General features: G+C 49.7%; 2 protein-coding genes across 3 annotated transcripts; both read right to left on the bottom strand.

The window, feature by feature from the left end:
- Window positions 1-7,986: 7,986 nt before the first annotated feature.
- LOC141728733 (endonuclease domain-containing 1 protein-like) lies at window positions 7,987-15,026 on the bottom strand. Of its 2 annotated transcripts, XM_074538690.1 has the most exons (4): window positions 14,905-14,986; window positions 14,399-14,603; window positions 12,537-12,855; window positions 7,987-9,813 (listed from the first exon to the last, which is right to left on the bottom strand). In XM_074538690.1, exons 3-4 carry the CDS (start codon window positions 12,819-12,821, stop codon window positions 9,271-9,273), a joined length of 828 nt encoding a protein of 275 aa, XP_074394791.1. In that variant the 5' UTR covers window positions 12,822-12,855; window positions 14,399-14,603; window positions 14,905-14,986; the 3' UTR covers window positions 7,987-9,270. The 2 variants fall into 2 exon arrangements, with proteins under 2 accessions (XP_074394791.1, XP_074394790.1); XM_074538689.1 differs by lacking the exon at window positions 14,399-14,603 and having other exon boundaries at window positions 14,905-15,026.
- Window positions 15,027-22,030: 7,004 nt separating this feature from the next.
- On the bottom strand, window positions 22,031-27,281 carry LOC141728731 (endonuclease domain-containing 1 protein-like). Its single transcript, XM_074538687.1, has 3 exons — window positions 27,132-27,281; window positions 24,763-25,081; window positions 22,031-23,854 (listed from the first exon to the last, which is right to left on the bottom strand). The coding sequence occupies exons 2-3, from the start codon at window positions 25,045-25,047 to the stop codon at window positions 23,309-23,311; spliced, it is 831 nt and encodes a 276-aa protein (XP_074394788.1). The 5' UTR covers window positions 25,048-25,081; window positions 27,132-27,281; the 3' UTR covers window positions 22,031-23,308.
- Between the last annotated feature and the right edge of the window lie 12 nt (window positions 27,282-27,293).

The following is a 27,293-nucleotide window of genomic DNA, read 5'->3' as shown; positions in this document are numbered from 1 at the left end:
GAGAAGTTATCTATTTTTATTCAGGGGATATGTGCACACCCACCCTGAAATGTGCTGACTATTGTTTGTCGTAGTTTCCCAGAATTTCTCCCAGATTTGCTGACTTGCAGCATGGTATGTGAGGATGGGTTAACTGTATACTCAGTCATGAAGTTGCACTTTTTGGTAAACAGTAATTTCCACAGAAATGAGAAGTTTCTATTTTTATTTATGGGGTTTGTTCACAACCACTCTGAAAGATGCTGACATTGTTTTAGTTTCCTCAGGATTTCTCCCAAATTTGCTGACTTGCAGCATGGAATGTCAGGGTCAGCTAACAGAGTCTGGTGGGTTCCTTGATCATTTCATCAATCCCACCAGCTGCAGCTGCTGCTGCTCCAGCACCTACACGTGTTTCTGCTCTCAACAGAACAGCTCTGCTGACATTGGATGCACTGGCCTGACTCTGATACACTCAGATATTCACAGTCTGTCCTTCTGCAGCCTCCCTGAACATCATTGCCATGGCCAGGCTACAAATATTCTCTTGCCTGGTTGCCAGGGCTGTGTGACAGCTCCATCCCAGCAGCCTGGGAAGGAGAAGGCTCTGGGGATACCTCAGAGCACCTGCCAGTACTTTAGGAGTCTACAGGAGAGATGGAGACAGACTCTGCACAAGGGCTTGGAGCTGACAGGTCTGCGGGGTTCAGAGTTAGTTTTCTTGACAGTGGAAGATGTGGGGCTGTGTTTTGGAGTTGTGCTGAACAGAGAGTTGATAACACAGAGATGTTTCTGGTATTTCTGGGCAGAGCTTTCACAGGCCAAGGCCTTTTCTGCTTTCTGTACTGCCAGGCTGGCAAGGAGGCTGGGGGTACCTGGGAGGTTGGGAGGAGACACAGCCAGGACAGGTGAGCCCAACTGACCAGAGGATATTCCAGACCATGAGGCATCATGCTGAGGATACAAAGTCAGGGGAAGGAGGAGAAAGGAGGTGGAGATTGGAGTGGTGGGTTTTGTTTTCCGCTGTAGCTGTAAGGTGGAACAGTACCCAGTCCTACTGGAGGTGGCTGAACACCTTTCTATCCATGGGAAATGGTGAAGGAATTGCTTGCTGTGCTTTGCTTGTGTGCTCAGATTTTGCTTTCCTTGTTAAACCGTCTCTATCTCCGTCCATGAGTTTTCCAGCTTTTCCCCTTCCAGTTCTCTCCCTGATCCCGGTGGTCAGGGAGGGAGGGAGCAGCTGCATGGGACGTGGCTGCTGGCTGGGTTTAACCACAGCACTGGGCCAAGCTGAAAGGGCTTTAAATGGAAGAAATGTTGGTTTAGACTGGATATTAAGAAGACATTTTTGACTGTGGGGTGGTGAAAGCAAGCCCAGGTTGCCCACAGAAGCTGAGACTGCTCCATGCCTACATGTGTCCGTGGCCAGGTTGAACCAGGCTTGGAGCAGCCTGGGATAGTGGAAGGTGTCCCTGCCTATGGGAGGGCATGGAATTAGGCTGGTCATTAAGGTCCTTTCCAACCCCAAATATTCTGTGATTCAATGACCATTCATTCATTTAAAGCTAAACTGGACTCATTTTCTTCCATTTCCAAAAGTCCAGGAATAATAGAATGATGAGTTGGTTGTTACCACCAGAAGTGTCCAGAAGAAGTGTTTTAGACCAAAGTTGGTTTAAACATGCTGGTTGAGTCCTGTGGTTTCTTTTGTCTCTGTTAACCTGGGACTGATGTCTTAAACAAATTGGGGTTTAGCCAGAATGAGGGAGAAGGCCAAGAAGAAGCAGATCTGGTGGAGGTGGGGCAAACTCCTCCTTTCTGATGAGGCTCAACTGACAGAACAAAGCAGGGCTCAAGAGTGGTCACATCATTAGAAGGGGCCATGAACCATCAAAGACCACCAAAGTGTCCCCCAACTCCATAGTGCTGCATGACCCAGTGTACAACACCGCCCAGGGGAAAAGTGGGGCAACCCCACATAATCCTGAATTCACAGAACCTACTGAACTCTTCAATGCAAAGGCCTCAACCCCCAAAGGATCATCTAAGTTTGGGACATCAAAGTTGGGAGTCTTGTTCCTGGATCAATGGAGGTAATCTCGTAAGTGATGTTGGCACCCTGGCACACTTTGTCCATGCCATTCACAGGAGAATAACTGGTGGCTCTGATGCAGAACTTTTGTGGGTGTCGTGGCATCCTCTGATTGCATTTGCAAACCCAATGTCCTGCAAGGATGCTCTGGGCACTGTGACTTTACTGATGTGTTGGAGAATTTTGCTCAGACATGGCTTGAAGGAAAAAAGGCCATGAAAATTTACAGCTGATGGAAAAGTAAAAGGCAGCTGTAATCAGCAGTTCCCAAGCCTGTTTCTGTAAACAACAAGGTTCTCAGGCACATTTCTATAAACAGCAGAGTTCTCAGGCTGTTTTTTCATAATAGGTAAATATCTTGTCCTTGGATAAGTTATGGGAAAGCAAAAGTGACAAACATGGAGGCCTTGAGAACCATTCATATCAGAGTGAGAAAACAAATCTTGGTTTCAATAACAAACCACATGTATTGAAAACAAAAGGAGGGATTAATGTCTAATCAGTAACCTATGTTGAGCTCAGGTTTTGCAATATGTATGAGCTTTATTAACACTGTTATAAAATGTGCCTGGTGGATCAATAAATCGGAGTTCGATGCTGATTAAAGGATTGGTCGTCTCCTTTCGCTTTCTACACAGGTGGAAGTAGAAATTTCACTCAGAAGCAACTTGAGGTTTATAGAAGACATGACCCTGCTATCCAGCACTGCAGCAAATCACTTTTATTGTAAGCTCTTGCAAACTCCATGATGGGGCACACATTGATCTTTGACAACCATTGAATACATTTCCCCAAATCAGTTTCCCCTCAATCTGCAGAAACGCTTCAGAAGCAGAGTAGAGCGTGAAGGTGTCCAAGGAGTGCAGCACAGGAATTCAGCTGTGGCTGCTCCAAGCTCTCTATGGATCTGATGCTAAAGCCTGCCTGTCTAATACAACAGCTGCTGCTTTCAAGGTGCAGTTACAAAAGCCACCAAACAAAAGCATGTGCCAGGATCCCAGAATCACTGAATTGTTGTGCTTTGGATTCTAAAGATCTTCTAGTCCACACTCCAGGCTGCAGCACAATCAGCTAGAGCAGATCATCCACAATGTTCTCTGCAGTATCTTCACGTGTGGGGCACAGCACTTGGGCTGCAGCATGTCTGAACACCTGCTGACCTGACCCCCAGGGATTCTTGGCTGATATTCCTATGCCAAAGTGCTGCTGCCCATCAGCAAGGGACATTTTGCCCAGGTACAGGAAGTGTGAACCTCATTGCAGGGAGTGTAAACAGGAAGCCACCCAGATATACAACAGATAAGCAGTTCCTCAGAAATCAGAGCTGTAACTTTACAATATAACCTCATAAAAGTTGCCAAACAGGGAAGTTTGTTTCCCCCATGGACCAAAGGATTTTTGCTTAGCTGCTCTCTCAAGCAGAGGTCGGAAGACGCCACTGTCTTGATTCTCCTGTTACCTTCTCTTTTGAGACAGCACATGGCAAATGTTCAGTCCACAGATTGTGAACCATTGGTGTTACTGGAAATGGGATTAGCCAGCTGCCTGATCCAACCCTGAGCAGTGAAAGGCTAGAGGTCACAGTGTCTCCTCACAATTCCCAGCAAAGATAATTTTTCCCAAGTGACAAAAATCTCTGTGACACACTGGAGCCCAGAGCTCTCCCCAAAGATGGACAGACACAGAGCAAACTGCAAAATTACCCTGCCATGGCAGTGCAGCTGCCGCTTCCCAGGGAACTCAGGCGCTTCCCACCCCACCGAGGGCATGGAGCAGCTCTGGGCTCAGCAAAGGGCTCCATCCCTATTGCCCATTCACAGCAGGCTCAGCAGAAAGCAGAGGCAATGGCAGCTGAAAGGTGCCTGGCAGCATGCTTGTGGAGCTGGGACGGCCCTGTGCTCAGCTCCAAGCTGGCTTCCTAGGAGAAGCACAGAATTATTTCTGTTGGAAAAGGCCTCTGGCATTGTGGAGTCCAGCCTTTCACCAATCACCACCTGCTCAAGTGGACCATGGCACCGAGTGCCACATCGAGTCTCCAGGAACTGGGATTTCACCACGTCTTCAGGCAGTCCATTCCAATGCTGTATCACCCTTTATGTGAAAAAATTCCTCCTGATGCGCCACCAGAATCTCTTCTGCTTGAGGTCAAGGCCTTGCCCTCTCATCATCTCGATGTCTGTCCAGCAGAAAATGCACATCCCGAGCTGGCTACATCCCCTTTTCAGGGAGCTGGGGAGAGAAATGATCTCTCAGAGCCCCCATGCCTGGGCTAAAGAAGCCCAGCTGGCTCAGCTGCTCCTCACAGGCCTTTCCCTGCAGGGCCTTCAGCAGCTCCATGGCCTTGCTCTGCACGGCCTGCAGAGGTGGCCTCGGCTCATGGATCCAGCCTGTCCAGATCCCTCTGCAGAGCCTTCCTGCCCTCCAGCAGCTGAGTCTCCCTCCAAACTTGGCATCATCCGTGATCTTGCTGAGAGTTCCCTGCATCCCCTCATCCAGATCATCAGGAAAGATCTTCAACGGGACCGGGCCCTACACTGGTCCCTGGGGACAGCACTTGTGGCCGGACGCCAGCTGCATGTGGCACTGCTCACCAAGGCTCTCTGGGCCTGGACATGCAGGCAGCTCCTGAGGCAGCCAGGAGAGCACCTCTCCAAGGCCTGGGCTGACAGCTTTTCCAGGAGAATGCTGTGGCAGACGGTGCCAGAGGCTTTGGTGAAGTCCAGGTAGACATTTCCACAGTCTCCCCCCTCATCCGCTGGGCCGGTCATCTGGTCATCAAATGAAATCAAGTTTGCTATTGTGTTCTTATTTTATTTTCTGAATTGTTAGGATTGGGATGAAAGGAGCAGGGGAGAGTGTTTCTCGTGTTTGATTTCAAGTTTTAATTAATTCTTATCTGTGTTACAGTCTTACAAAGTGTGAGTTCTGTGGCATTCTACTAACAAAATACAAAATGGCCCACATATTTCTCAGCCAATTCTTTTAAGGCTAAACTATCCAATTAAGAAATGACACGTAAATTACTTTTAGCACAATAACTATTCACTCAAAGTCTATAATGTAGACTTTTCTAACAAATTACATAAAACAACCGAAATTCATGTGACGAAGAAGCTGAAGAAAAACAACTAGCCAGTACCCAAAAAACTCCCTTAGCTTTATATATATTGTTATATTCAAAAATGTTAAACCTTAAGCTTTTTACCCTTTGCTGATGCATACTTTTATTCAAACTCTACACCTGCAATTTCAGAGCTACCAATCAATTCTGGAAGCCTTCTCAACAGCCTCAGGTCAAATACAGTGTTCCCTGGAGGATCTGTACCTTTCATCACAGACGGTTTAAAATTCTCAACATCCAGGCTTCCAACAGTTCCCCGGGCAGAACCTGCCTTTCTTAAGGCCCTGATGGCTGGGACTGATGCCTTGGTTCTCCTGGATGTGCCCTGTCATCACATTCAGGACAATCTGCTCCAAAACCCTTCTGGGATGCAAGGTCAGGTGGACACACCTCTAGTTCCCCAGGTCCTCCTTCCAGCCCTTCTTGTGGATGGGTGTCTCAATGGCCAAACTCCAGGCATCTGGCACCTCCCAGTGACCCAGCACTGATTAGAACTGATGGGCTTGGTATGTTGGTTTTGCACAGGCAGGATTTTTGTAGCAGAAGGGCCACAGAGGTGACTTCTGTGAGAAGCTGCTAGAAGCTTCCACCTTGTCTGGCAGATTCAGTCCCTGATGGCTCTGAAGATGGACATGCTGGTGGCCACAGCTGGGCCAGTTAGAGATGTTGGAAAAACATCTGCAATAACATATTTAAGTGGAAAATCAAAGCAAAGTTGCGTGTGCAGTTTGAATTGCAGCCTTAGATTAGGAGGAGTTGAGAACATGTGAGGGAAACAACATGGAGACATCAAGGTCAGTGGAGGAGGTGGAGAAGGTGCTTGAGGCACCAGGGTAGAGATTCCTCTGTAGGCCATGGTGTGACTGTGGTGAAGCTCCAGTTCCCCTGCATGCCCTGAGGATTAATGGGGAATGCAGAGATCCACCCACAGCCCATGGGGATTCATAGGGGATGCAGAGATCCACCCACAGCCCATGGGGATCCATGGGGAATGCAGAGATCTACCCACAGCCCATGAGGATACATAGGGGATGCAGACATCCACCCACAGCCCATTTCAGAGCTGCCCACGCTGGAGTGGGTGGATGCTGGCATCCACTGGGAGACCTGGTGAAGAGAGGGGACCCCTGCTGGAGCAGCCTGTCCTGGGAGGATTTCACCCAATGGAAGGATGACCCAGGCCAGGGCAGTTTGGGGAGGTCTGTGTGCCTGCGGGAGGGACTCCTGTTGCAGCAGTTTTGGTTGGACTGCTGCTAGTGAGAGTGGAGCCACGCTGCAGAAGTTCAAGGAGAGCTGTCTGCCATGGGAGGGACCCCACAGTGCACAAGGGGAGGGACTCCTCTTCCTGAGCATTAGAAGAGAAACTTGGGTGATGTATTGACCAAGCCCCCCTCACTCTGTCTGACTGTGCTGTTGGTGGGAAGGAGGGAAGGGCTGAGGGAAAAAAAGGTGTTTTTAAAGGGCTATTTTACTTCTCATAATCCTCCTCTGATAGTGTCTGTAATAAACTCATTTTCTATCTCTAAGTTGAACAAGTTGTGCCTTTGGGAGAATTAGTCTGAGTCCTTATCTCAACTCATAAATCTTTTATTATTTTTTTTCCTCTCCTATTTCTGGCAGTGACAGGGGAGGCTGAGTGAGCAGCTTTTTTGGGTGCCTGGTGTTTGACCAGTGTCAAACCACGACAGTTGTTCAAGCAGCCAGTGGCTCAAGAACCTGAAAAGTTGGGGCAGTGAGGCATGGCATGAGGAATGCTGAGGATGAGTGTGGTCCCAATCCCCAGCCAGTGTGCAGAGGTGGGTGAGCAAGTCAGAGGGAGCCATAGCCTGAGGTACAGCAGAGGTGTCTGCAGAGGGGCCTCAGCCTGAAATCACTCTGATGCTTTCATCCTATCAGGGGCTGTGTCAGCACTTGATCCCAGCAGAAAAAATCCATCCAGGCAGAGGACCAGGGAGGGCAGGAGCTGTCCAGCAAAGGCAGTGAGAGTGATGTGCTCACTCTGCTCTCCTAAAAGCAACATCTTCTCCCAGGGGTGTGTGCAGCCCCGCTGGCACAAGGCAGGGCTCTTGCTGCTGTGGCCATGGCAGCTGGAGGCAAGAGGAGCAGAACTCCATGGTGCTGCCAGGCTGTGCCCCGTGTCTGCCCTGGCACCTGGGGCCTGTGCTCAGGTGCGCAGAGCCCCCAGAGCTGCCCCTGGGGAATGGGCCTGGCCTCTGGCTGCTGGCCCAGCTGGGGGTGCCTGTTGCCCAGGATGCTGCAGCACATCAGCCAGCCCCAGTGGGGCTCTCCACAGCTCAGGGCAGCTGCACTGGCCCAGGGTGCTGCTCTTTATGCAGCTGAGGCAGGCCTGGAGCTCTGCTGGCTGCGGTCACAGCTGGGACACCAGCACACCTGAAGACACCTGTATGGGGCTGCCTCACTCTGCACCTCCACCAGAACCTGTGTTTTAGTGCAGCCCCCAAACAGGTTGGTCCTGGATGGGCAGTGAGACCCAGCAGGACAATGAACAACAGCTCCTGAGCTGAGATGTCCAGTCCCAAGCTGGCACCTCTGACAGTGACACAGCTTGCATGTGCTGTTGGCACCCTGGCACACTTTGTCCATGCCATTCACAGGAGAATAACTGGTGTCTGATGCTGACACTTGTGTGGGTGTTGTGGCATCCTCTGATTGCATTTGCACACTCAATGTCCTGCAAGGATGCTCTGGGCACTCTGACTTTACTGGTGGGTATAGAAATTTCAGTGAGAAGCAAATTGTGGTTTATAGAAGATGTGACCCTGCAATCCAGCACTGCAGAAAATCCCTTTTATTGCAAGCTCTTGCAAACTCCATGATGGGGCACACATTGATCTTTGACAACCATTGAATACATTTCTCCAAATCAGTTTCCCATCAATCTGCAGAAAAGCTTCAGAAGCAGAGCAGAGCATGAAGGTGTCCAAGGAGTGCAGCACAGGAATTCAGCTGTGGCTGCTCCAAACTCTCAATGGATCTGATGCCACAGCCTGCCTGTCTGATACAACAGCTGCTGCTCTCAAGGTGCACTTTCAAAAGCCACCAAACAAAAGCATGTGCCAGGATCACAGAATCACTGAATTGTTGTGTTTCAGAGGGACTTCTCAGCATCTTCTAGTCCACAGTCCAGGCTGCAGCAGGATCAGCTAGAGCAGGTTGTCCATGTATTGTTGGGCTTTGGGTTTCTCCAGACATGGAGATCTCCAGACAGGATCTCTGGGCACCCTGAGGCTCCCTGGTGCCACAGCCTGGCTAAGGGGGGGAGGGACAAGTCAGCTGCACACTCTTGGGGACAGCTGAGGAGGAGAGGACTCGTTCCTCAGGGCTCTCTCCTGCCATGGGCAGCAAAGCAAAGCAGCTGGAGGCTCTGCCCACATCTTTGTGCCTTTGAGCTGAGCAGGAGGTGCCCTGAGGGACAGAGCTGGAAACATACCAGAGAAGGAAGCAGCACAGACACTGACCAGGACATTTGTCCCCCTCTACTCTGCTCTGCTCAGACCCCACCTGCAGTGGTGCCTCCAGCTCTGGGCCCACAGCACAAGAAGGATCCAAAGCTGTTGGAGTGGAGTCCAGTGGAGGCCATGAAGGTGCTCCAAGGGCTGGGGTGTGTCTGCTCTGGGGAGAGGGGGAGAGAGCTGGGGATGTTCAGCCTGGAGGAACTGCTGAGAGTGCAGTATCTCAAGGGTCTCCAAGAGGGCTGGAGAGCGTCTTTGGACAAGGGTATGGAGTGAGAGGACAGGAGGGAATGGTTTCACACTGATGGAGGCAGGGTTAGATGGGATATTATAAAGCAGTAAGTTACAGTGAGCAGACTGTGGTAGAAGTAAAAGTTACCCAGAGCTGTTTTGACTGCCCCATCCCTGGAAGGGTTCAAGGCCAGGCTGGGGAGGGCTTGGACCAAGGTTGTGTAGTGGAAGGTGTCCCTGCCCATGGAAGGCAGGTCAGAATGAGATGATGTTTAAGGCTTTAAGGTCCCATCCAAACCAACCCATTCTGTGATCCTGTGATTCTGTGACATGTGGGAAAAGCTACCCAACCTCTTCCATTGAGGAAGTGAGGCCTATTTCTGGGAACAGGCGTTGTTGAACAGGGTAACCTTTCCCTTGTAGTGTTTGGTCAACCTCTTCTCCAGGTCCTCCAGGCTGAGGACCTCCACCTGGTTCTTGTCGTTCTCAGCGATGGCCCCCCAAGCCTTTGTGGGCTCTTCATCCACCAAGCAGCAGGCAGCTGACCAGATGTGGCTGGGTCTGTTCACCCTGTTATCAGATATGTAGGTGTTCCCACGCACAGCACCCGTGATCACATAGGTGGTGTTACAGCCCTTGGCCATACTGCGCATTGTTCTATACTCGTAGATGTTCCACTGGCCTATGTTGAGATTCTTGTCCTGGGGCACTGCGTTGGTGAGAGTGAAGGTAGCCATCATGCTCTCTTTACTGAACTGATGGCCACTGGGGCACAAATGGCCACGGTCCAAATCCTTCAGTCCTTTGTAGTCGTCAGGAATAGCTTGGCTCTCTTTGATTTGGTCTAAGGTGAATATGTGTTCCTCTATGAGGACCCAATCGTATTTCATGTCTGGAAGACTATTTCTATCTATGAGCTGGACAGGGAAAGAGAAAGAGGTATTAGCATAGGCAATGGGAGTAATGGAGAAGATTTCCATGGAGCAGAAGTCTCTGATGGTCAAGATGCCATTTTTTGTCATCAAAGTGTTTAAAAACATATGACTCTGAGACAAATCATACACCTGACCCTCCCACATGAACACAAAAGCTTTAAAGAACAAGCAGCTCAGAATCTAACTGCTCGCAGTTTGACCTGTTACCTTTTGTGATCCAGCCTGCAGCCTTTGCTGGGAGCCTGGATGCATGCACGAGAAAAGGAGCATTTCCCACTCCTAGGATTGAAAGGTGACTTTGGTGAGACACCTTCCCTGCCAAATCTGTTTCCATTTCCTCCTGCCTCCACAGCCCAAATCTGCCCAGGGCTCTCCCTGGATCCCCTCACACCACACTGTGATTCTGTGATTTGATGTGTGGTTGCTACAGGTGTACTGTACAGGTGTACTCCAGTCTTGGAACGCCAGGACTATAACCCCATACACAGGGAGATGTGTCAGGAAATCAGTCCTAGAGCTGAGGTTTCCCTGGGACTGCTGCACTTGATTCCAGCATGAACAGTTTTGCTCAGTAAGCAAAAAGATCTCAGCGTGAATGAAATCTGTTACAGCAGTGTTGAGAATGTGTCTCAGAGCTGATCTGGGCCAGGGTGAATTTTCTGCAGCATTGCTGAAAAGTAGTTAGAATGATCAGTCTCTGAGAGGAGCCTGTAACTCCAAAAGAGTCCTGGGGAAACGAAATACTCCAAAAATGCCTCTGGAGAAAATTAAAAAAAAATCAAAGGTTTTTTGGGTGTCCAGGGTCCAAGGTCCAGGAGGAAAAGGCCCACCTTGGCCCCAGGGAGTGTAAAAGAAATGGAGGGGGACAGAGGTCCCAAAGGAGAGACTGTGCCTTTTTTGGAGTGGGACAATGCATCCTTAAAAAGACAACCCTCGAAGCAGCTCTTGGTCCGTGTTTAAGTGGTGAGAGCACTGAACATGAAAAGGAAGATGTCACCATGGCCACCAGAAGGACTCCTCCCCTCTGGATGACCTGGGAATTGATTGTCTAAGGGGTGGTGCTAGACTGAGTGTTGATGATTTGGGAAATGTATTGTATTGGGAATTTGGTGGGGAGGAGGAGATGTATCTGTGCAGTTTTCATTTTCCTTGTGTTTTTTTTTTATTTCCTTGTAGTTTAGTTTTTTTTGTAGTTTAGTTAATGAAGTTTCTTTCCCCTAAGTAGGAGCCTGCTTTGCTTATTCCTGGTCACACCTCACAGCAGATACCAGGGAGAGGGTATTTTCATGGGGGCACTGGCATTGTGCCAGTATCAAACCATGACACAAGCCATTCAATGATTTTCCAAAAAGTGATATTGTGGAGGATGCAGTGGTGCAAGATCAGATTAGGTGCTCAAGTTCCTATTCATAAGGTGAAAAGATTATTTTTTCTCATAACTTCAACATCATTTAGTTTATCTTTACAGAAGCATATTTAGCCTTCCTTTGGAGTAGGGCATGTAGCTTCCTTCTCTGGCTCACCTTCCCCCAAATGCCATCCTGCTACTCTGTCCTTACCAATGACAGGAATTGCTTCCTTTTTTCTCTTGCAAGTGATCTGGCCTGTTTTACTGAGGTTTGTCTGAAGGACATTTGGAAAGGCTCTAGAGCTTGTGAGGTTCTGTCTGTCTACTGGATCCTTCTAGACCAAGCCTGAGCCAAAGGTGCTCAGGGGTCACTGCCCTGGTGATCAAACCCTTCTAAATGGACCAACACTGATGCTCCTCTGTGGAGACCCTGGGGGGCTATTCCCTGGTTTAGGGAGACACAAGGAACTTCCCCCAAAAAGCTGTTATACCCCATTGGCTCCTTCCCCTGTTCCTATGTCGGTTCCTATGCCCCTGAGCCACATCTCCCTATTCCCTGATTGGCCCTCATCTTTGCACTGCCCTGAGACCAAGCTGACCCCCAGGCCCCTTGGCAGACCAAAATTTCCACCCTGTATGTGTGGGTGCTGGGACCTGACCATCGGCCTGCACGGCTGAATGAAACATCTGTGCATTTTATGCAAGGCCCCTTAGGCTTCTTTACCCTAGACTATGCTAGCAGCAATTCAGCTTGCTATACTCCCCAATTTTCAATGCCAGAAATGTCACTCCAGAAGTCCCTCCACAGTTAACCTGACCATCTCATCTCCAGTGTCTTTTCCCAGGGCCATCTCACCCCTTCTGAGTTTCTCCTCACTTCTCGAACATCAATCACAAAGCCTGTTTGACACTTCACTGGGAGCAGTGAAGCTCTGCCAGGGATGCAGAACAGCTCAGGGCAAAGTGGGGCTCAGATCCCAGCAGGACTGTTGGTCCATCAAGTTTTGCCTCTCCTGGATGCCTTTTCCCCATCACTTGGTCAGCCAGCAGAGCAGGGCACAGGAAGCTTTTGACTTTGTCATGTCATACCAAGTAATGTGATTTGCTGTTCCTGTCAGGTGAAGACAGAGAGCTGGGCACCTTTGGGATGTGATTCATCTCATGCTCCTGCTGATGTCTCAGGTGCACGAGAGGAACCATGTGGTATAGGAGTTTGAAGTGCAATGAGGAAATTCCCATCCAGTGTGTCCATTTGCATGTGTGTATTGGGGTGTTAGGAAATACAAGTGGTAATTTAAATGCTGCAGCTCATCTCTTGAGGAGTTGGAGAGTGATTTGCTGTAAGAGAGACACTCACCTGAGGCTCAACCATCCACCTCTTTGGAGGTTTCTTGTCATCTCCAGGCTCATACTTGTAAGCAGAGTACACTGGAATTCTCCTGACTCTGTCGTACAGGGTGGCATAGTGATACGAGTTGTTGAAGCGCTGACAGATCCGGGCTGGGTTATTTGGATTCAGGGCACCATCTGGCGGAATCCCATCATAGAAAAACTGAGGACAGCTATCAAAGGAGTTCACCACCTCGCTGTGTCCCAGCCAGAGGCAGCTGGCCAACACCTGCAGCAGCAGCAGCCCCAGCATGGTGGCAGGATTTCAGTGAAGGGCTCTTGCTCCCCTGGAAGGCAAATGCACAGAGACACTCAGCTGGGAGAGAGCAGGTCACAGCCTGGAGCCTTTTGGTGTAGAGGACAGAGCTGGCAGAGCAGAGGATTGTGAGAGACCAGGAAAGGAGTCATTACTGTCCTCCTGCATGTGGAAAAATCACAAGGGCAATAAGGGTGAAACCTAAAACAGAGTTTAGGTGCCCAGCAGAGGCAGCAGTGGGAGCACTCAGCCTGTAGGAGGAAGGAGCCAAACCCACCAGGACTGCAATCAGCTCTCACAGCAAAGGGATCTTGCAACTGAGGCACAGCCCTGGGACAAGGTCACCTTTGCCCACCTCCCTCCTGCTCTCAGCACCTTCCCACAGCACACACCTGCAGCTGGGCACGGACTCTGCTCAGCCCCCTGCCATTCTGGGCTGGGCTTTAATCTCATGGGCCATTGGGCAGGCAAAGAACAGCAATGCTGCACTGCCTACAGCTCTCTGGCCCCATCCAGGTTCACACAGACACTCAGCTCTTCCAGTCAGACCCAATACTGAACCCCAAATCATGCACCTGGGCTCCTGCCTCTCAGCTGACTTGGGGCCATGGGTGTCCTGCTGCTCACCTTGCATTTCCACATTATCCAACCCAGACTCTGAACTTGCAGGCACATGGAGAGAGCAAATGAAGGGGCCAAGCAGATGGCAGCAGCATGAGGGATAACACCTCTGTCTTATCAGCACAGTGGCTGATACAATGCCAGCCCTTAGGGGCAGCTCTTGCCCTAGTTTCTTGGGATTCCTGCTGATGCCCACCTTCAGCTTTACTGATTGATTTCCCTGGACAGTCAAAGGCACCACTGCAGGAATTTCTTGGACAGCCACCTTGTCCTGTCTTTCTCAGTGGTGATGTGATTTTCAGCACTCATTAAGGTCATTCCTTTATGAGAAACCTGCTGAAAATTACCTGGGATGCTGGCAAGCAAGCAAGGGTCTTTGTGTCCTTTCAGAGGCAGCACAGGTTTGGGAGAGCAGGGATGCTTCCATTTGCATTGCCAGACACTCATTGGACAGATTTAATATCATCAGCATTTCAAATAAGGCAGCTGACACAGACAGTTCAAAGGGCTCCTGGCACACAAAGCTGCCACAGCCTCTAAAGCACAAAGCCCACCTTGGGCTGGCCAGGGGCTGAGCTCAGCACTGCTGAAGGCTTCACAGGTCACCTTGCACACTTGCCCTTGTCTTGTTCTTCTCCCTGCCCCTCATCTCTCCATTTCCACTGTATTCAGGATGCTGAGCTGCACACAGACCTGCTCTGACCCAAGGTATCTGGTCCTTCTTCTCTTGTTCAGCCCTGGATCAGGAATGTGGTGACCAATGAGCTGCAAACTGAGAACTGCAACTACAGGTTGGCATTTTTACAGTACTTTGCAGAGCATGCCCAAAGCTGCCCCAAATCAAGCAGAGAATGATTTTCTGAAAAGTCCTTCTGCATGACCCACTCAGTTGAATTAGAATTTATGTAACTAATTTGATACCTAACTTAATAAATATATAGGAACCAACGTACCGTGAGAAGGAGCAGCGCAGGATTCTGCTCACAGCCCCAAAGTGGCAGAGGAGTCTCAAATGCCTCTGCTGCAGTCTCACACTCTCTGGGTTTATATGCTCTCCAGGAAGAGGCAGTTGTTAGATTTCCCAAGAAGCCTTTAGAGTAAATTTTCTCAGGTATTCAGACCACACCTCTGTTTGTCCAGAGGTTTTTCTGGAAGTTCCTAGGTGAAGATTTAGTACTCAATAATCTCCAACTTCCTCCTTATTCAACACTTTGATGGTAATTTTCAGGTGAGCTGGCTTGAGTTTCTTTCCCAAATCATTCCCTCCCTCCATACCCTCCTGACTGACAGAAAATACCAAAGTACTACAAAATTCAATGCATTCATAAGCTCTGATTGCTCCTTGGAGCTCAGCAACTCCAGTCTAGCCTTTGTCCATATATACATATATATTTATTTCAGAAAGTCAGGAAAGACTTTGAATATTGGAATCAATGGTGAGGAGGGAGAAAGAGCTTACCTTGGTGCAGAGTCTCAGAACAGGCAGCTGAACTGTTCCTTCTGTCTTCTCTCACGAGAAAGGAGTGTTTGAATCATCAGCAGTGCACCTGCAATATATAAATATAACCTGCAGTCATAACTTCCCCCTTGTTATAAAGAAGGAATTCTACAGAATAGAGTAGTTTTCTATTTTTATTCATGGAGTATGTTCACACCCACCCTGAAATGTGCTGACTGGTGTTTGTTGTAGTTCCCCAGAATTTCTCCTGAATTTGCTGACTTGCAGCATGGCATGTCAGGATCAGCTAACAGGGTCTGGTGGGTTCCTTGATCATTTCATCAATCCCACCAGCTGCAGCTGCTGCTGCTCCAGCACCTACTCGTGTTTCTGCTCTCAACAGAACAGCTCTGCTGACATTGGATGCACTGGCCTGACTCTGATACACTCAAATATTCACAGTCTGTCCTCCTGCAGTCTCTCTGAACATCATTCCCATGGCCAGGCTACAAATATTCTCTTGCCTGGTTGCCAGGGCTGTGTGACAGCTCCATCCCAGCAGCCTGGGAAGCAGAAGGCTCTGGGGATACCTCAGAGCACCTGCCAGTACTTTAGGAGTCTACAAGAGAGCTGGAGACAGACTCTGCACAAGGGCTTGGAGCTGACAGGTGTGCTGGGTTCAGAGTTAATTTTCTTGACAGAGGCAGGTGTGGAGTTGTGTTTTGGAGTTGTGCTGAACAGAGAGTTGATAACACAGAGATGTTTCTGGTATTGCTGGGCAGAGCTTTCACAGGCCAAGGCATTTTGTGCTTTTTGTACCGCCAGACTGGCGAGGAGGCTGGGGGCACCTGGGAGGTTGCGAAGAGACACAGCCAGGACAGGTGAGCAGAACTGACCAGAGGATACTCCAGAGCATGAGACATCATGCTGAGGATACAAAGTGAGGGGAAGGAGGAGGTAGGAGGGGGCATTTGGAATAATGAGTTTTGTAGTTGGGTTTTGTAGCTTCCCAGGTAGCTGTTATGTGGCATGGGGCCCTGCTCTCCTGGAGGTGGCTGAACACCTTTCTATCCATGGGAAATGGTGAAGGAAATCCTTGATGTGCCTTGCTTGTGTGCAAAGCTTTTGCTTTCCCTGTTAAACTGTCTCTATCTCCATCCAGGAGATTTCCAGCTTTTCCCCTTCCAGTTCTCTCCCTGATCATGGTGGTCAGGGAGGGAGGGAGCGGCTGCACAGGACGTGGCTGCTGGCTGGGGTTAAACCACACCATTAGGACAGAATTCACAGAATTCACAGAATGACTTCGTTGGGAGAGACCCTCAAGATGATCAAGTCCAAATCATGCCCCAACATCTTAACTAAACCATGGCACTGAGTGCCACATCCAGTCTTTTTTTAAACACTTCCACGGATGGTGACTCCACCACCACCCTGGGCAGATCATTCCAGAACTTCTTCACTCTTTCAGTGAAAAACTTTTTCCTAGTATCCAGCCTGTATTTCCCTTGACACAGCTTGAGACAAGGGGAAACAGCTTGAAATGGAAGGAGTGTAGGTTTAGAGTGGATATTAGGAAGGTATTTGTGACTGTGGAGCTGGTGAAGCCCCAGCAGAGGCATCCCACAGAAGCTGAGACTGCCCCAATGCTTCAAGTGTCCATGGCCAGGCTGGCTGAGGCTTAGAGCAACCTGAGATAGTGGAAGGTGTCCCTGCCTATGGGAGGGCGTGGAAGTAGCTGGACATTATGTCCAGGAATAATAGAATGATGAATTGGTTGTTATAACCATAAGTGCCCAGAAGTGTGTAAGACAAAATTTTGTTTAAACATGCTGGTTGAGTCCTGTGGTTTCTTGTGTTTCTGTTAACCTGAGACTGATGCCTTAAACAAACTGGGGTTTAGCCAGCATGAGGGAGAAGGCCAAGAAGAATCAGATCTGGTGGAGGTGGGGAAAATTTCTCCTTTCTGATGGGGCCCAACTGACAGAACAAAGCAGGGGCAGCAGTGGTCACATCATTAGAAGGGGCCATAAAACATTAAAGATCCCCAGTGTCCCCCAACTCCACAGTGCTTCCTAACCAACTGTAAAACCCCTCCCAGGGGAAAAGTGGGACATTCCCCCACAGACCTGAACTCAAAGAACCCATTGAACTCTTTCATGCAGGGCCCACACCTCCAAAGGATCATCAAAGTTTGGGACATCAAAGTTGGTAGTCTTGTTCCTGGATCAATGGAGGTATCTTGTAAGAGCTGTTGGCAACCTGGCACACTTGGTTCATGCCATTCACAGGAGAATAACTTGTGTCTGATGCTGACAGTTTTGTGGGTGTTGTGGCATCCTCTGATTGCAATTGCATACCCAATGTCCTGCAAGGATGCTCTGGGCACTGTTACTTTACCGGTGGGTGTAGAAATTTCAGTGAGAAGTAACTTATGGTTTATAGAAGACATGGCCTTGCAATCCAGCACTGCAGAAAATCCTTTTTATTGCAAGCTCTTGCAAACTCCATGATGGGACACACATTGATCTTTGACAAGCATTGAATACATTTCCCCAAATCAGTTTCCCAGCAATCTGCAAAAAAAAGCTTCAGAAGCAGAGCAGAGCATGAAGGTATACAAGGAGCGCAGCACAGGAATTCAGCTTTGGCTGCTCCAGGCTCTCTATGGATCTGATGCCAAAGCCTGCCTGTCTGATACAACAGCTGCTGCTCTCAAGGTGCACTTTCAAAAGCCACCAAACAAAAGCATGTGCCAGGATTACAGAATCACTGAATTGTTGTGTTTTGGAGTAAATTCTAAAGATCTTCTAGTCCAGCCTCCAGGCTGCAGCAGGATCAGCTAGAGCAGTTTGTCCACAATGTTCTCTGCAGCATCTTCACCTGTGGGGCACAGCCCTTGGGCTGAAGCATTTCTGAACACCTGCTGACCTGACCCCCAGGGGTTCTTGGCTGATATTCCTATGCCAAAGTGCTGCTGCCCATCAGCAAGGGACATTTTGCCCAGGTACAGGAAGCGAGAACCTCATTGCAGGGAGTGTAAACAGAAAGCCACCCAGATATACAACAGATAAGCAGTTCCTCAGAAATCAGAGCTGTAACTTTACAATATAACCTCATAAAAGTTGCCAAACAGGGAAGTTTGTTTCCCCCATGGACCAAAGGATCTTTGCTTAGCTGCTCTCTCAAGCAGAGGTCGGAAGACGCCACTGTCTTGATTCTCCTGTTACCTTCTCTTTTGAGACAGCACATGGCAACATGTTCAGTCCACAGATTGTGAACCATTGGTGTTACTGGAAATGGGATTAGCCAGCTGCCTGATCCAACCCTGAGCAGTGAAAGGCTAGAGGTCACAGCGTCTCCTCACAATTCCCAGCAAAGATAATTTTTCCCAACTGACAAAAATCCCTGTGCCACACTGGAGCTCAGAGCTCTCCCCAAAGATGGACAGACACAGAGCAAACTGCAAAATTACCCTGCCATGGCAGTGCAGCTGCAGCTTCCCAGGGAACTCAGGCGCTTCCCACCCCACCGAGGGCATGGAGCAGCTCTGGGCTCAGCTAAAGACTCCATCCCTATTGCCCATTCACAGCAGGCTCAGCAGAAAGCAGAGGCAATGGCAGCTGAAAGGTGCCTGGCAGCATGCTTGTGGAGCTGGGGCAGCCCTGTGCTCAGCTCCAAGCTGGCTCCCTGGGAGAAGCACAGAATTATTTCTGTTGGAAAAGGCCTCTGGCATCGTGGAGTCCACCTTTGGACCAATTACACCATGGTCAAATGGACCATGGCACTGAGGTGCCACATCCAGGCTCCTGGAACTGGGATTTCACCACATATTCAGGCAGTCCATTCCAATGCTGTATCACCCTTTATGTGAAGAAATTCCTCTTGATGTGCCACCAGAATCTCTTCTGCTGCAGGTCGAGGCCTTGCCCTCTCATTGTCTCGCTGGTTGTCCAGCAGAAAATGCGGATCCCCAGCTGGCTACACCCCCTTTTCAGGGAGCTGGGGAGAGAAATGATCTCTCAGAGCCCCATGTCTGGTCTAAAGAAGCCCAGCTGGCTCAGCTGCTCCTCACAGGCCTTTCCCTGCAGGGCCTTCAGCAGCTCCATGGCCTTGCTCTGCACGGCCTGCAGAGGTGGCCTCGGCTCATGGATCCAGCCTGTCCAGATCCCTCTGCAGAGCCTTCCTGCCCTCCAGCAGCTGAGTCTCCCTCCAAACTTGGCATTATGCATGATCTTGCTGAGAGTTCCCTGCATCCCCTCATCCAGATCATCAGGAAAGATCTTCAACGGGACCGGGCCCCACACTGGTCCCTGGGGACAGCGCTTGTGGCCGGATGCCAACTGCATGTGGCACTGCTCACCAAGGCTCTCTGGGCCTGGACATGCAGGCAGCTCCTGAGGCAGCCAGGAGAGCACCTCTCCAAGGCCTGGGCTGACAGCTTTTCCAGGAGAATGCTGTGGCAGACTGTGCCAGAGACCTTGGTGAAGTCCAGGTAGACACTTCCACAGCCACCCCCCTCATCCGCTGGGCTGGTCATCTGGTCATCAAAGGAGATCAGGTTTGCTATTGTGTTCTTATTTTCTTTTCTGAATTGTTAGGATTCGGATGAAAGGAGCAGGAGAGAGTGTTTCTCATGTTTGATTTTAAGTTTCCATTAATTCCTAACTGTATTACAGTCTTACAAAGTGTGAGTTCTGTGGCATTCTACTAACAAGATACAAAATGGCCCAGTATCTTTCTCAACCATGTCTTTTAAGGCTAAACTATGCAATTAAGAAATGACACCTAAGTTATTTTTACTTTTAACACAATAACTAATCACTCAAAGTCCATGATGTAGACTTTTCTAACAGAATAATAAAACAACCCAAATTCATGTGAAGAAGAAGCTGAAGAAAAACAACTAGCCAGTGCCCAAAAACCTCCCTCTAGTTTTATATCTATTGCTATATGCAAAAATTTCAAACCCTAAGTTTTTTACCCTTTGCTGATGCCTACTTTTATTCAAACTATACACCTGCAATTTCAGAGCTACCAATCAATTCTGGAAGCCTTCTCAACAGCCTCAGGTCAAATACAGTGTTCTCTGGAGGATCTGTACCTTTAAACACAGACGGTTTAAAATTCTCAACATCCAGGCTTCCAACAGTTCCCTAGGCAGGACCTGCATTTCCTAAAGCCCTGCTGACTGGCTGGGACTGATGCCTTGGTTCTCCTGGATGCACCCTGTCATCACTCAGGACAATCTGCTCCAAAACCCTTCTGGGATGCAAGGTCAGGTGGACACACCTCTAGTTCCCCAGATTGTCCTTCCAGCCCTTCTTGTGGATGGGTGTCTCAATGGCCAAACTCCATGCATCTGGCACCTCCTTAGTGACCCAGAACTGATTAGAACTGATGGGCTTAGTATGTTGGTTTTGCACAGGCTGGATTTTCATAGCAGAAGGGCCCCAGAGGTGACTTCTGTGAGAAGCTGCTAAAGCTTCCACCTTGTCTGGCAGATTCAGTCCCTGATGGCTCTGAAGATGGAGAAATGCAGCTGGCCACAACTGGGCCAGTTAGAGGTGCTGGAAAAACCGCTTCAATAACATATTTAAGTGGAAAATCAAAGCAAAGTGGCGTGTGCAGTTTGAATTTCAGCCTTAGAGGTCTGCCATGGGAGGGACCCCACAGTGCACAAGGGGAGGGACTCCTCTCCCTGAGCATTGGAAGAGAAACTTGGGTGATGAATTGACCAAGGCCCCCTCACTCTGTCTGCCTGTGCTGTTGGTGGGAAGGAGGGAAGTGCTGAGGGAAAAAAAGGTGTTTTTAAAGGGCTATTTTACTTCTCGTTATCCTCCTCTGATTGTGTCTGCAACAAACCCACTTTCTAACTCTAAGCTGAATAAGTTTTGCCCTTGGAAGTGTTTACTCTGAGTTCTTATCTCAACTCATAAACCTTTTATTATGTTTTTTTCTATCCTCTTTTCAGCTGTTACAGGGGAGGCTGAGTGAGCAGCTTTTGTGGGTGCCTGGTGTTTGGCCAGTGTCAAACCACGACAGTTGTTCAAGCAGCCAGTGACTCCAGAGCCTGGAAAGTGGGGGCAGTGAGACATGGCATGAGGAATGCTGAGGATGAGTGTGGTCCCAATCCCCAGCCAGTGTGCAGAGGTGGGTGAGCAAGTCAGAGGGAGCCATAGCCTGAGGTACAGCAGAGGTGTCTGCAGAGGGGCCTCAGCCTGAAGTCACTCTGATGCTTTCATCCCTGCAGGGGCTGTGTCAGCATTTGATCCCAGCAGAAAAAATCCATCCAGGCAGAGGACCAGGGAGGGCAGGAGCTGTCCAGCAAAGGCAGTGACAGTGATGTGCTCACTCTGCTCTCCTAAAAGCAAAATCGTCTCCCAGGGGTGTGTGCAGCCCCGCTGGCACAAGGCAGGGCTCTTGCTGCTGTGGCCATGGCAGCTGGAGGCAAGAGGAGCAGAACTCCATGGTGCTGCCAGGCTGTGCCCCGTGTCTGCCCTGGCACCTGGGGCCTGTGCTCAGGTGCGCAGAGCCCCCAGAGCTGCCCCTGGGGAATGGGCCTGGCCTCTGGCTGCTGGCCCAGCTGGGGGTGCCTGTTGCCCAGGATGCTGCAGCACATCAGCCAGCCCCAGTGGGGCTCTCCACAGCTCAGGGCAGCTGCACTGGCCCAGGGTGCAGCTCTTTATTCAGCTGAGGCAGGCCTGGAGCTCTGCTGGCTGCGGTCACAGCCAGGACACCAGCACACCTGGAGACACCTGCATGGGGCTGCCTCACTCTGCACCTCCACCAGAACCTGTGTTTTAGTGCAGCCCCCAAACAGGTTGGTCCTGGATGGGCAGTGAGACCCAGCAGGACAATGAACAACAGCTCCTGAGCTGAGATGTCCAGTCCCAAGCTGGCACCTCTGACAGTGACACAGCTTGCATGAGCTGTTGGCACCCTGGCACACTTTGTCCATGCCATTCACAGGAGAATAACTGGTGTCTGATGCTGACACTTGTGTGGGTGTTGTGGCATCCTCTGATTGCATTTCACACCCAATGTCCTGCAAGGATGCTCTGGGCACTGTGACTTTACTGGTGGTTGTAGAAATTTCAGTGGGAAGTATATTGTGGTTTATAGAAGACGTGACCCTGCAATCCAGCACTGCAGCAAATCACTTTTATTGTAAGCTCTTGCAAACTCCATGATGGAGCACACATTGATCTTTGACAACCATTGAATACATTTCCCCAAATCAGTTTCCCATCAGTCTGCAGAAAAGCTTCAGAAGCAGAGCAGAGCATAAAGTGTTTGAGGAGCGCAGCACAGGAATTCAGCTTTGGCTGCTCCAAGCTCTCTATGGATCTGATGCCAAAGCCTGCCTGTCTGATACAACAGCTGCTGCTCTCATGGTGCACTTTCAAAAGCCACCAAACAAAAGCATGTGCCAGGATCCCAGAATCACTGAATTGTTGTGTTTTGGAGGGACTTCTCAGGACTTTCTAGTCCACACTCCAGGCTGCAGCACAAACAGCTAGAGCAGGTTGTCCAGAATCATGTATTGTTGGGCTTTGGGGATCTCCAGACATGGAGATCTCCAGACAGGATCTCTGGCCACCCTGAGGCTCCCTGGTGCCACATCCTCGCTAAGGAGGTGAGGGACAAGTCAGCTGCACACTCTTGGGGACAGCTGAGGAGGAGAGGACTCATTCCTCAGAGCTCTCTCCTGCCATCGGCAGCAAAGCAAAGCAGCTGGAGGCTCTGCCCACATCTTTGTGCCTTTGAGCAGAGCAGGAGGTGCCCTGAGGGACAGAGCTGGAAACACACCAGAGAAGGATGCAGCACAGACTCTGACCAGGACATTTCTCCCCCTCTGCTCTGCTCAGGCCCCACCTGCAGTGCTGCCTCCAGCTCTGGGCCCACAGCACAAGAAGGATCCAAAGCTGTTGGAGTGGATTCCAGTGGAGGCCATGAAGGTGCTCCAAGGGCTGGAGTGTGTCTGCTCTGGGGAGAGGGTGAGAGAGCTGGGGATGTTCAGCCTGGAGAAGACTGCTGAGAGTGCAGTACCTCAGGGATCTCCAAGTGGGCTGGAGAGGGTCTTTGGACAAGGGTATGGAGTGAGAGGACAGGAGGGAATGGTTTCACACTGCTGGAGAGCAGAGTTAGATGGGATATTATAAAGTAGCAAATTACAGTGAGCAGGCTGTGGTAGAAGTAAAAGTTACCCAGAGCTGTTTTGACTGCTCCATTCCTGGAAGGGTTCAAGGCCAGGCTGTGGAGGGCTTGGAACAAGCTGGTGTAGTGGAAGGTGTCACTGCCCATGGCAGGCAGGTCAGAGTCAGATGATCTTTAAGGCTTTATGGTCCGATCCAAACCAACCCATTCTGTGATTCTGTGACATGTGGGAACAGCCACCTAACCCTTTCCATTGAGAATGTGAGGCTTATTCCCTGGGACAAGCTTTCTCAAACAGAGTAACCTTTCCACCATAGAGATTGGACAACTTGTCCTCCAGCTCCCCCAGCGTGATTGTCTCCACCTCATTCTTGTCGTTCTCAGCGATGGCCCCCCAAGCACCTGTGGGCTCTGTGCCCACCACACAGCAGGCAGCTGACCATATGTGGCTGGGCTTGTTCACCCTCCCTTTGGCAATGTTAATGTTCCCAGGCACAGCACCCGTGATCACGTAGGTGGTTGTACAGTCCTTGGTATGTTGGGGCATTGTTTTAGACTGGTAGATGTTCCACTGGCCCTTGTTGAGACTGCTGTCCTGGGGCACTACGTTGGTCAGGGTGAAGGTAGCCATCTTGCTATCTTGATTCTCCATATGGTCACTGGGATTCAAATGGCCAAAGTCCAAATCCTTCTGTCCTTCGTAGTCCTCAAGGACAGCCTGGCTCTCTTCGATTTCTTCTAAGGTGAAATGATGTTGATCAATGAGGTCTGACTCTCTTTTCATCTCTTTAAGATTTACATTCTTATCTATGAGCTGGACAGGAAAAAAGAAAGAGGTGTTAGAATGGGGAATGGGAGTAATGGAGAAGATTTCCCTGAAGCAGAAGTCTCACATGGTCAAGGTCCCATTTTTTGTCATCTCAGTGTAGGAAAATGTATGAATCTGACAGAAATCATACACATGACCCTCCCACATGAACAGAAAAGCATTAAAGAACAAGTAGCTCAGAATATGACTGCTCTCAGTTTGAGTTCTTACTTTTTTGTCCCAGTCTGCAGCCTATGCTGGGAGCATGGATACTTGCATGAGACAAGGAGCATTTCCCACTCCTAGGATTGAAAGGTGATTTTGGTGGGATATCATCTCCCCTGCCAAATCTGCTTCCCTTTCCTCCTGTCTCCACAGCCCAAATCTGCCCAGGGCTCTCCCTAGATCCCCTCACACCACACTGTGATTCTGTGATTTGATGTGGGGTTGCTACAGGTGTATCCCAGTCCTGGAACACCAGAGGTTGCCTCCTGTAACCCCATACACAGGGAGAAGTGTCAGGAAATCAGTCCTGGAGCTGAGGTTTCCCTGGGAGCGCTGCAGTTCATTCAAGGATGAACAGTTTTGCTCAGTAGGCAAAAAGATCTCAGTGTGCAATGGAATCTGTTACAGCAGTGCTGAGAATGTGTCTCAGAGCTGATCTGGGCCAGGGAGAATTTTCTGCAGCATCACTGCAAAGAAGTTACATTTGATCAGCCTCTGATCATTTGGGGCCTCTAATCTGAAAGGAGTCCTGTGGAAATGAAATAGTCTAAAAATTACTCTGGAGAAAGTGGATAAAATCAAAGGTATTTTGGGTGGCCTGGGTGAAAGGTCCAGGAAAAGTGGAATTCAAATGCTGCAGTTCATCTCTGAATGGCTGGAGGGTGATTTGCTATAAGAGACACACTCACCTGAGGCTCAACCATCCACCACTCTGGAGGTTCCTTGCCATCTCCAGGCTGATATTTGTAAGCAGAGTACACTGGAATTCTCCTGTCTCTGTCGTACAGGGTGGCATAGTGATACGAGTTCCTGAAGCGCTGACAGATCCAGGCTGGGTTCTTTGGGTTCAGGGCATTATTTGGAGGGGTCTCCGAATAGAAGAACTGAGGACAACTTGCAAAGGGTGTCACCACCTCGCTGTGTCCCAGCCAGAGGCAGCTGGCCAACACCTGCAGCAGCAGCAGCCCCAGCATGGTGGCAGGATTTCAGTGAAGGGCTCTTGCTCCCCTGGAAGGCAAATGCAGAGGGACACTCAGCTTGGAGAGAGCAGGTCACAGCCTGGAGCCATTTGGTGCAGGGGGACAGAGCTGGCAGAGCAGGGGATTGTGAGAGACCAGGAAAGGAGTCATTCCTGTCCTCCAGCATGTGGAAAAATCATGAGGATGACAAGGCTGAAATCAAAAACAGGGTTTAGGTGCCCAGCAGAGGCAGCAGTGGGAGCACTCAGCCTGTAGGAGGAAGGAGCCAAACCCACCAGGACTGCAATCAGCTCTCACAGCAAAGGGATCTTGCAACTGAGGCACAGCCCTGGGACAAGGTCACCTTTGCCCACCTCCCTCCTGCTCTCAGCACCTTCCCACAGCACACACCTGCAGCTGGGCACGGACTCTGCTCAGCCCCCTGCCATGCTGAGCTGGGCTTTAATCTCATGGGCCATTGGGCAGGCAAAGAACAGCAATGCTGCACTGCCTACAGCTCTCTGGCCCCATCCAGGTTCACACAGACACTCAGCTCTTCCAGTCAGACCCAATACTGAACCCCAAACCATCCACCTGGGCTCCTATCTCTCAGCTGACATTGGGCCATGGGTGTCCTGCTGCTCACCTTGCATTTCCACATTATCCAAACCAGACTGTTAACTTGGAGGCACATGGAGGGAGCAAATGAAGGGGCCAAGCAGATGGCAGCAGCAAGCATGAGGGATAACACCTCTATCCTATCAGCACAGTGGCTGCTGCAATGCAAGCCCTGAGGGGCAGCTCTTGCCCTGGTTGCTTGGGATTCCTGCTGATGCCCATCTTCAGCTTTGCTGATTGATTTCCCTTGACAGACAAAGGCACCATTGCAGGAATTTCTTGGACAGCCACCTGTCCTGTCCTGTCTTTCTCAGTGGTGACATGATTTTCAGCAGTCAGTAAGGTAATTCCTTTATGAGAAATCTGCTGAAAAGTACCTTGGGATGCTGGCAAGCAAGCAAGAGGCTTTGTCTCCTTTCAGAGGCAGCACAGGTTTGGGAGAGCAGGGATGCTTCCATTTGCATTGCCAGACACTCATTGCAGACATTTAATATCATCAGCATTTGGGATAAGGCAGCTGGGACAGGCAGTTCAAAGGGTTCCTGGCACACAAAGCTGCCACAGCCTCTAAAGCACAAAGCCCACCTTGGGCTGGCCAGGGGCTGAGCTCAGCACTGCTGAAGGCTTCACAGGTCACCTTGCACACTTGCCCTTGCCTTGTTCTTCTCCCTGCCCCTCATCTCTCCATTTCCACTGTATTCAGGATGCTGAGCTGCACACAGCCCTGCTCTGACCCAAGGTATCTGGTCCTTTTTCTCTTGTTCAGCCCTGGACCAGGAATGTGTTGACCAATGAGCTGCAAACTGTGAACTGCAACTCCAAGTCGGGACTTTTTACAGTACTCTGCAAAGCATGCCCAAAGCTGCCCCAAATCAAGCAGAAAAGGGTCTGAAAAGTCCTTCTGCATGACCCACTTCATGGGATTGAAATATCTCTAACTAACTTAATATCTACTTTAACAGATTCATAGAAAAGAATGTACCGTGAGAAGGAGCAGCACAGGATTCTGCTCACAGCCCCAAAGTGGCAGAGGAGTCTCAAATGCCTCTGCTGCAGTCACACACTCTCTGGGTTTATATGCTCTCCAGGAAGAGGCAGTTGTTAGATTTCCCAAGAAGCCTTTAGAATAAATTTTCTCAGGTGTTCAGACCCCATCTCTGTTTGTCCAGAGGTTTTTTGGAAGGTCATAGGTGAAGTTTTAGTACTCAATAATCTCCCCCTTCCTTCTTATTCAACACTTTGATGTTAATTTTCAGGTGAGCCTGCTAGAGTTTCTTTCCCAAATCATTCCCTCCCTCCATACGCTCCTGACTGACAGAAAATACCAAAATGCTGCAAAATTCAATGCATTCATAAGCTCTGATTGCTCCTTGGAGCTCAGCAACTCCAGCCTAGCCTTTGTCCATATAAATATTTATTTCAGAAAGTCAGGAAAGATTTTGAGTATTGGCATCAATGGTGAGGAGGGAGAAAGAGCTTACCTTGGTGCAGAGTCTCAGATCAGGCAGCTGAACTGTTCCTTCTGTCTTCTCCCACGAGAAAGGAGTGTTTGAATCCTCAGCAGTGCACCTGCAATATATAAATATGACCTGCAGACATAATTTGCCCCTTGTTATAAACAAGGAATTCTACAGAATAGAGAA

The sequence above is a fragment of the Zonotrichia albicollis genome, chromosome 4 (assembly GCF_047830755.1).
Source record: "Zonotrichia albicollis isolate bZonAlb1 chromosome 4, bZonAlb1.hap1, whole genome shotgun sequence".
Lineage (NCBI taxonomy): Eukaryota > Metazoa > Chordata > Aves > Passeriformes > Passerellidae > Zonotrichia > Zonotrichia albicollis.
This window is presented reverse-complemented; position numbering and strand designations above follow the sequence as displayed.